Source organism: Microtus pennsylvanicus, chromosome X (genome assembly GCF_037038515.1).
Source record: "Microtus pennsylvanicus isolate mMicPen1 chromosome X, mMicPen1.hap1, whole genome shotgun sequence".
NCBI classification, from domain to species: Eukaryota; Metazoa; Chordata; class Mammalia; order Rodentia; family Cricetidae; genus Microtus; species Microtus pennsylvanicus.
Window position 1 is genome coordinate 2257473 of NC_134601.1, and position 9935 is coordinate 2267407.

The 9935-nt window shown below is 42.0% G+C and overlaps 2 protein-coding genes across 2 annotated transcripts; both read right to left on the minus strand.

The window, feature by feature from the left end:
• Positions 1–355: 355 nt before the first annotated feature.
• LOC142840871 (large ribosomal subunit protein eL34-like) lies at positions 356–767 on the minus strand. The gene has a single exon (XM_075957517.1). The coding sequence runs from the start codon at positions 724–726 to the stop codon at positions 373–375; it is 354 nt and encodes a 117-aa protein (XP_075813632.1). The 5' UTR covers positions 727–767; the 3' UTR covers positions 356–372.
• An 8096-nt stretch (positions 768–8863) lies between these two features.
• LOC142840589 (small ribosomal subunit protein uS15-like) lies at positions 8864–9409 on the minus strand. The gene has a single exon (XM_075957071.1). It carries the CDS (start codon positions 9370–9372, stop codon positions 8914–8916), a length of 459 nt encoding a protein of 152 aa, XP_075813186.1. The 5' UTR covers positions 9373–9409; the 3' UTR covers positions 8864–8913.
• Between the last annotated feature and the right edge of the window lie 526 nt (positions 9410–9935).

The following is a 9935-nucleotide window of genomic DNA, read 5'->3' on the forward strand; positions in this document are numbered from 1 at the left end:
ATAGTTTTCTCAAGTCCTGTACTCCAGCTCATGGTCACTGTTGACCAGCCCCCTCTCGTCTGGTGGTGGTCTATTAATAGATGCACCTTACTTTGCAAAGGAATGACTCTGATAAAACTCAGCTCGTGACAGCTCCATCTGCATGCGTGCTGCGACTGTCTGGACCTGCCACAAAGCCCTTCACAGTCCTGGGCCTTGACACTGCTGCCAGTTTTCCTTTTTACCTGGTGTGAGTAAGGGATGGAGCAAAGCCCGTGGGAATGAAGTGTGTTGCCTCTGAAACTCAACAAGGATCACCTGAAGCTGTTATTTCTCTTAGGGGGTACAACGTGCAAAATTTGGTCCATTTTTTTTATTAAAAAAGCCGTACGTTTATTTCGCTTTCTGACTCTGCGCTTGTGCCTTCAACACTTTCACAACAATTTTCTGCTCCTCAATAAGGAAAGCCCACTTGATCCTGTCACGGACACACTTGGCACACATGGAGCCACCATAGGCCTGGCTGACATGCTTCTTTGTCTTAGACAATCTCATGAGGACTTTCGGTCTCACAGCACGAACCCCTCGGAGTCGGCCTGGGCACACACCGCACACTGATTTAGGTGCTTTTCCAACCTTCTTGGTGTAAAGGTAAACAATCCTGTTGCCAGGGGTTCGAGACAGCCTAGTTTTATTGGAGGCTGTGTTGTAGGAGAGCCTACGACGGTATGTCAAACGCTGGACCATCCTGAGTGCCTCTAAGCACCGTCCCCGGAAGAGGAAAAGGAAGGGGAAGGGCTTGGTCCATTATTTTTGAGGGAATGACCCACTATGGCCTTGACCACTAGACTGCTAAAAATTGTGTGGATCTCCTATGCCTCTGAATTTTCCTGGAATCTATCTCCCACACTCAAAGTCCATGTGTGCTCTAAAATGTAGCATGCTACCTACCTCCTACTCATCTGGCAGGATCATCCAAACATTATCAGTGTGATAGGTTAATATATTTTCCAGCATGTATAGAGTTGTGATTCTTCAGACTAAATATGAAAATGGTTGGAGGGCTAATATAACCTTGAGGCAAAACTGTAAATATATACTCTTCTGTTTCACTAAAATGACGTTTCTCTTTTCTCATGTATCCCAGACTAGCCTCCGGCTCACTAAATACCTGAGAATAACTTTGAACTCCTAATCCTCCTGAGTCAACCCACCCCATCCAAGTGCTGAAATCATCTGATTTATGTGGTGCTGTGGATTGAACCTAGGGTTTCCTGCATAACAAGCGAGCACTCTATATATTTTGCCATTATCTATCTATCTATCTATCTATCTATCTATCTATCTATCTATCTACTTACTTATTTTTTGAGTAAGATCTCATTCATTATGCAGCTTAACCTGGTCTTGAACTCATTGAATTCAGTATGTAGCTCAGGATGGTTTTTAAATTGCATTAAGATTCCTGCCCTGGCCTCCTGAGTTCTGGGATTACAGTTATGCACGACCACACCAGAACTAACTGTTTGAGACAAGGTCTCTCTATATAGCCCAGGCTGAACCAAAACTTCTCATCCTCCTAAATTTGGAATTGCAGGCAGTAGGCACCAAATCCAAATCAGTGGCTACATTACATGGATTTCTAACTATAGTAATCTATTCTCACCAAGATACCATTTAGTACAGTTTTGCCTATGGTAGCATCAGTTGCTACTTGATCAATCTTTAATTTTAGAAATAGAGTTTCTCTGTAGCTTTGGAGCCTGTACTAGCATTCACTCTATATGCCAGGCTGGTCTTGAACTCATAGAGATCTGCCTGACTCTGCCTCCCAAGTGCTGGAATTAAAGGTGTGAACCACCACCACCCGACTTACATGGTCAATCTTATAGAAGTCTACAGTCACCTTCCAGGGTTCTTCTAGCTTTTACAGACACAAGACTTGAAAATTGCATGGCACTATGATGCCAACACCACTCCTACATCCTTTATAGTTGTAATGAGAGCTGCCTGTTTATTTCCTGGCCACCTAACAGCTCAGACCTAAAATAATCACACAGAAACCATACTATTTAAATCACTGCTTGGTCCTTTAGCTCTAGCTTCTTATTGGCTAACTTTTACATCTTAATTTAACCCATTTCTAGTAATCTGTGTATTGCCACATGGCAGTGGCTTACCAGGTAAAGTTCTGTCTGACTCCGGCAGGGCTACATGGCTTCTCCTTGATTCCATCTCCTTTCTCTCAGCATTCAGTTTAATTTTCCCTGCATAGCTAAGTTCTGCCCTGTTCTAGCTCCAAAGAAGTTTCTTTATTCATTAATGGTAATCACAGCATACAGAGGGGACTCCCACATCACTTTATTTCCTTAAAGATGATACTGATCTGTTCACACACCCATCCTAGGAGATGTGATGATTTATTGTCTTGACTAGGAGTGGTAGTGGCTTAGTAATAGAGACTTCCACTTGTCCTTCTCCACTGCAACAGATATTAAGTCACTAGCCAAAGTCACAATATATATATAAAAACCATCTAATTGCACACTAATTGGAGAATGGGATAATAACAACAAATTCTTCCACCTAGTGGAATTCCTCTGAGGTGGATCTTGGCCAGAACCTCATATCTTTGTTACCTGGTCTCATTCTATTCTTATTGTCATAGTTGGCATTAATGATGCAATGGATCTCTGAATACTTATGTCAGCTCAGAATATATCTCCAATACACTTCAAAACATCCAAGTATTTGCTTTATTCAGTGAAAAGTTACTCAAATAAATGGTCAGAAGCATATTTGCAGAAGGAAAAAGCAGACATATGGAAGACTTTTTTCTCTTGGGATGCTAATCCCATCCTCTGCTGAGCTTTGGACAGTAAATTGGCTCAGATCTAGAAAATGTACAAGAGGTCATAACTGCTTATTGAAGTGTCTGATTTTCCAGACTTTTTCTGTTATTACAAGCTAATAACCCAATAAATTATGCCCCAAGAGATACCATGTTTTAATCTTCATCCCCATAATTCTCTTGAGTTAGGCTCCCTTTGGCATCTATATAAGCTTAATGTTATCATTATAATTGCATATTATATTTTATTAATATTAAAATAATATATAATACTACAATAATTTTATTACTACAATTTATAGTATAATTCTTATAAAAGCTCCTGGCTTCTGGCTAATAAGCACCACAACCTACCCTCTGATTTGGATGTTATTACAAAGTTAAAAGCAAGTAAACTTAACTGAAGCAGAGGTCATGAGGGAACATTCCTTGCTGGTTTGCTCTTCATGTCTTGCTCAGCCTGCTTTCTTATACAACCTGGGACCACCTGCTCAGGAATGGCACTGTCCACAGTGGGTTAGGCCCTCCCACATCAATCATTAATCAAGAAAATGCCCTCACAGACTTACCTATATGCCAACCTGATGATGCCATTTTCTCAATTAAAGGCCCCTCTTCCTAGATGAACCTGTCTTGTACCAAGCTGACAAAAAACTAACCAGCAAACTGTTTCCTAGATTGACCTTTGTTGTAAGGAGACCACTTCTTCATTTCCTGGCTTCCCAGTCTCCCAAAATAACCACAGAGAAACTGTCTTAATTAAATCACTGCTTGACCCATTAACTCTAGCTTCTTATTGGCTAACTCTTACATATTAATTTAACCCATCTCTATTAATCTATGTATTGCCACGTGGCAGTGGCTTACCGGCAAAGTTTCATTATGTCTGTCTCCAGCAGCAGCTCCATAGCTTCTCCCTGACTCTGCCTCCTTTCTCCCAGCGTTCAGTTTAGTTTTACCTACCTACCTCTATTCTTCTCTGCGCAAGCCCAAGATAGTTTCTTTCTTTTTTTTTAGACAAGGTTTCCAAGATAGTTTCTTTATTAACCAATGGTATTCACAGCATACAGAGGGTAATCCTACATCAGATCTTAAAAGAGATCTTCCTGCCTCAGCCTCTTTAGTAGCTGAAAATACAGGCACCCAACATATCATTAAGTTATTTCATCAACCTATTCACCCCTAGATTTTTTTCAGTGATACCAGAAACCCTGTATCCAAGCATTACTGGTGACTTTTGTTAAACAGTGGAATTACAGGCTGTTCTTAGTAATCTGATCTTTCAGTATTATTGTCCTTAGTAACATCTATTCTAGTAGGCCTACTTTCTAAAGTCTTTTTTCCCCTTCTATGCTATTTGCCACAGCAGTTCTAACATTTTGACTTCACTCATCATAAGTTATCCCATTTTTCTTACTGCTAGGCACCATCCCATTAAAAAAATTGACAACTTTCTGGGGTTCTGGACAGTGTTTTAACATCATGTAGCTCAGAAAATTACTCCCAACTTAGTACTTTCCCAGTGCTAGAATTCCTTTTACCTTTCCTGCTAGACATATTTACATGTACCAAGGACCCTGTTTCTTGCAGGTACATGCTAGTTCCTTTCATCTTCTTTGGAGCATAATCCCTTTCCTTGCCTACCAAGTCCAGCACATGCCCAGCTGTATGACACTTAGACATAGCCTAACTAGTGTACTGAAAGGGACAGTGGGAGGGGTCCTGAAAGTGAGCTTTGATTGTTTTGTGGAAAAAGGCCTTTGCTTAATCTTCCCTCATGGAGACAGTAGGATAGTTGCTCCTAATACAGATGAAGTAGTTCATGTTCATTGGCTTAAAGGTTTGTATTAGTTGCTTTTTTCTTGTTGTTTTTTGGTTTTTTTTCAAGGCAGAGTTTCTCTGTATAGTTCTGGCTGTCCTGGAACTCACTCTGTAGACCAGACTGTCCTCCAACTCAGAGATCTGCCTGCTTCTGCTTCCCGAGTTCTGTGATTAAAGGTCTGTGCCACCACACCAGCTTCTGTTGTTGTTTTGAAACTCTGTGACCAAAACAATTTATAGAGTTTATTTGGGCTTATGGTTACAGAAGGATAATGTCCATAATGAAGACAAATCATGGCAAACACGGTGCCAAGAACAGGAAGCTGAGAGCTCATATCGTCAAATGCGAGCATGAAGTGATGTGTGCAAACTGGGAAGTAGAAAGGGTCTTTTATTCTCAAAGCCTTCCGCAGTGACATACTTCCACCAGACATTACAAACATTGCCACCAACTGGGTACCAAGAGTTTTATACCCGATTCTATTCTTATTCAAAGGATTATAAGATTCAAAGCCTCTTTGAGCAGTCACCTAGATGGCCTGAGTCATCTGTCAAGGTGTCAAAAATTCTCAAACCAACAGCCTTGTTTTGGTTGAGTGCTGAACCTCAAAGTCAAGCCAATCTTAACTATAAAGTTCTGCCCTCTCCATGTAGGAGACAAAAGAACCCTTTTGTATTTAACCAAAGCAGCCTTGGCCTTCCAACCTGGCTACTAATTGCCTGTTAACTGTAGGTGTTCATTAACTGTAGCTATCTGCTCCTGTTAGTCATGTAGTTCAGATTTTTTAAAAATATTTCAAATATATTAGATGCTGCAACCACTAGGACTTTTACAATGCACCTCTTGAGAAAGTTTTGAAAAGTGTATGACTTCCAGCTGCCTGCTGCCAGAGGCTATCCATGTACCACCTACCTGCTATCCAGGGGGTTCCGAGAACACACCCACTTGGCTGCTTTCTCAGACCACAAACAGTGCCAATTGCTGCTGGTTGGGCTTTCTGGAAGCAGGCATCCAATTGGAGCTTGAGGTGCAAGATACGTGTGAGGGATAAGTATTTATGAAAGGGAGTGAGAGGATGCAAGATTGGAAAAGGTGGGAAGCTGAATTGCATATCACATGAGGTCTATGCATTATTCTACATTGACGTAAATATCCGTTCATGTAAAGATCCATTCTTGAAGGAGCTGCGGGCTGCATTCCTGCCACCCACCTCCCAGCCGCCTGACTAGCTTATGCCCCAAAATAACAACACACAAACTGTATTCATATAAACACTGATTGGCCCATTTCTATTCATGTGTGTAGCACCACGAGGTGGTGACTTACCAGGGAGATTCTAGCCTACGTCCATCTTGGGTCGGAGTTTCATCGCATCTGCCCCAGAGAGCAGAGGCATGGCATCTGAGCTCACTTCCCTTCTTCCCAGCATTTGTTCTGTTTACTCCACCCACCTAAAGGCTGGCCTATCAAATGGGCCAAGGCAGTTTCTTTATTAGCCAATGACCTTCCTCCATCAATCCATGTGTGATGTGTTTGGATAGTTGATAGTGCTTAATCTAGAGCTTAACACTCAATACATGCATTTTTTTTAATGAATGAGCAGGAATGGTTTGTGCCTCCTTTTAGAGAAAAAAAGTAATCAAAAGTGAAAAATAATTTTCTTGTTTGGTTATTTTCTCATATTCTGGATTGTTTGGTCTTGATTTATCTTATTATATTTTATTATTATTCTTTAGAAGTCTGTTTTCTAGAGAGAGACAGGAAGGATGTGGATCTGGATGAGAGGGGGAGGTGGGAGAAACTGGGAAGAGTAGGGAGAGGGTATACCATAAGCAGAATATATTGCATGAAAACATTATTTTCAATAAAAGAAAAAAAGTAAAAGGAGGCCAGGTGGTGGTGGTGGTGCACACCATTAATCCCAGCACTTAGAAGGCAGAGGCAGGGGGATCTCTGGGAGTTACAGGCCAGCCTGGTCTACAGAGTGAGTTCCAGGACAGCTAGGACTGTTGCATAGAGAAACCATGTCTCAAAAAACAAAACAAAACAAACAAACAAATAAAAAGAAGTGAAAAATGGTCTTCAAGATGACATTAATAAATAAATGCAGTGTATTTGCTTTTCATGATATAGCTTCGCAGGAAAAAATGGACCCTTTCAGTGGGACACTCCAACTATTAGAAAAAAATCTTAAGACAAGCCTCTTCGCCAACACAAAAGAACTCCAATCAGACCACATCAAACCAAATTAAATGTCCGTGTTTAATAGACGGCACACTCCCGGGTGGCCGGAAGAGTATGGCAAGGGGGAAGACAGAGGGAACACACAAGTAAACCTGAAACCACGTGTTCCTCTTTCTGGCACGGGCTTAAATACCCTATGTGGTTAGTGTTTGAAAAGCTGAGAATTAGAGCCCAAAGCATAAAGCACTTGGCAGGCTGGGAGTGACACTTCCAACTCAATATTATATTCCAGCCTCTTTGGATATAGGGTGGTAGAGGGCTGGGGTCTCACTTTTGACCAAACATCTTCATTCAAGAAAGCACTTTTTTAGTTAGAGTGTGGGCTTATGTACACTCTTAATAACCTATGAAAAGCAAACATGAGCATATATTGCAAAGCACTATAACGGAATATGGAGCTGTCTTCATTACCATTAATATCATTTCTGCCCAATCATTCTGTACTTAAAAGGCAATTTCAGTCCAGTGTAAAGAGGCCCTATCCTTAAGCCCTTGCTTCGAAGTGTCTTCCCTGAAGCTGGAATTTAAGTACTTTCTCCTTTCTTTCCTACCAAAACACACAGTCAGTGCCTGTCAAAGCATACATATGAGATAGTATTTGTGGAATGATTGAGGGCCTGAATAAAAATTTTTGAGACAGGATCTCACGCTGTAGCACAAGCTGACCAAGAACTCTCTATGTAGCCCACCCAGGCTAGCCTTGAACTCACAGTGCTCTCTTGCCTCAATCTCCTGATTGCTAGGATGATAGGCATAATCCACCACGCCTGGTTTTGAATGAAATAACTTTAATAATAATACTTGTTGGAGACTAACTTTGACAAAGATATCACTTACCAGGATAGGGGCACTGGGATTAGAAAAATAGTAAAGAAAGTGAAGTTGCAAGTGAAAATAATAAAACAGAAAATATAGGATAGTATTGGTAGGGAGTTCCAGTGAATACTGAAATCCGGCTGTGTTTAATTTTCCAGACACGTTTATACCCCAGTGCAACAGGCGGGAAGACAAAAGACTGCTTTAACACAATACAAAGGACAGCTAGAGCAGTTACTTTCTTCAGTACTATGAGACATCAAGTCATTAGCATTCTGTTGCTTAGGCAGTGAGCCCACTCTAGACCAAGTCTCCTGAAGGCAGCTACTCCCCAGGTCAAACCCCCACCCATCTCAAAAGAAGGAGCAGAAGCCGGGTGGTGGTGGCGCACGCCTTTAATCCCAGCACTCGGGAGGTAGAGGCAGGCGGATCTCTGTGAGTTCGAGGCCAGTCTGGTCTACAAGAGCTAGTTCCAGGACAGGAACCAAAAAAGCTACGGAGAAACCCTGTCTCGAAAAATCCACAAAAAAAAAAAAGAAGGAGCAGAAGCATGCTTGAATATTCTGACCACTGGTCAGGGTGGAATGGATCTACCTGTATGGGCCTTCTCAGTGTCCAAAAGACCAAGTAACCACACCCTAGGTCAGGATGTGTAGCCAAACTGGTCAACAACTTTGAACAAGCTAAAACTCTCTGACCTTCAGACAAGGTGGAAATAGGCTCACATTTTTGGGCCTCTACATGCTCCTCCCTTTTTATTAATTTTATTAAAGTCTGTGCTTCGGCTACAGGAAAGATGATTACATTTGCCTTAGGTGAACACTTTCCCATTTTCCAAACGTACCCAGCTTCGGTACATGCATTCCAATCCTACATGCCTATGCCTGAAACACCTGGGGGGAAAGGATCATACCCATCTCTGACTGCTGACCTCTGTAAGCAAAAGGTTAAGGAAGAGTATATCTCTGGGCAAGTTTCAGTCAAGAGAGTTCATTCAACAATTAGATAATGGTAAGCAAGCAGATGTTTGTGCTACACATATTTCTATGGCTATAGTATCTCCTAATTAAAGGAGTGGGGGATCTCCAGGGGTGGGAAAGCCCTTTTGAATTGGTCTAGAGTGTTTCTTAATAGTATTTAGCTGTATCAAATTCTTTTTTTTTATTCAAAGTGATTTTATTGCTCGTGTATACAAGGGAATTTACGCCAGTAAAGCAGAGGCTGTGGATGACTCATATTTCCAGTTGGGTGGGAGGACCCACTTGGTCTTATAGTAACGAGCCAGCCTGTGAATTCTGCTCTCTATCAGAATCAGGCGGAATTTAGCATCCTTATCCTTTCTGTTCCTCTCAAGATGCTTTCGGACAGCGACTGCCTTCTTAATCAAATGGTAGAGATCCTCAGGGAGATCAGGGGCAAGGCCTTTGGATTTAAGGATTCTCAAGATTTTATTACCAGTCACAAAACGGACCTGGGCCACACCGTGCGAGTCCCTCAGGATCACACCTATCTGGGAGGGAGTGAGGCCTTTCTTGGCCAGTTTGTAAATCTGTTCCTTCACGTCGTCAGACGTCAGCTTCAGCCACGTGGGGACGCTGCGGCGGCGGTAGGGCAGCGCCGACTGGGACAGGCCCTTCCCGGGAGCGTGCATGCGACCCATGATGGCGGAGGTCTGGCAGCAAAGAGAGAACGAGGGAGGAAAATCCGCAGAAAGGCCTGTATCAAATTCTTAATTTGTCTTATTAAACATGTTAAATCTAAGAACTCATTGGTATTTTTGTCGAAGCTGGTCTCCGACAAAAAGATGGTCAATCCCCTCCATACACTTGAGGTGCCAGCATATCATGCACTTATGTGCACATAACCAGGCACAAACACATATTCATATGCGCATGCAAGTAAAAATAAGATAAATATTTTCATGAAAAGAAAGCTGTGTATTCCAGATGTGGTTTAATCATTTATAACCCCAATACTCATGAACCTGAGGCAGGTAGAATGCTGAGTGTAGGCTAGCCTGAGCTATATAATGAGCCAAGCCAGCCTTTGCTACAGCATGATACCTGTCTTAAACAATGGCAACAACAAAAGCAGCTTTTGCCAGGGTTTCACTTATGGTGGGGAAGGACTCAGTTATCTTTAAGAGACTGGCCACTGTGGGGTTGCCCATTCCTCAGTGAGGATATAGGCAACTCAAATTGGACTTGATGTATTTTTTTTCTT

Coding starts and splice junctions, on each gene's coding strand:
- LOC142840589 (XM_075957071.1), bottom strand. CDS start 9,372: ATGGGTCGCATGCACGCTCCCGGGAAGGGCCTGTCCCAGTCGGCGCTG.
- LOC142840871 (XM_075957517.1), bottom strand. CDS start 726: ATGGTCCAGCGTTTGACATACCGTCGTAGGCTCTCCTACAACACAGCC.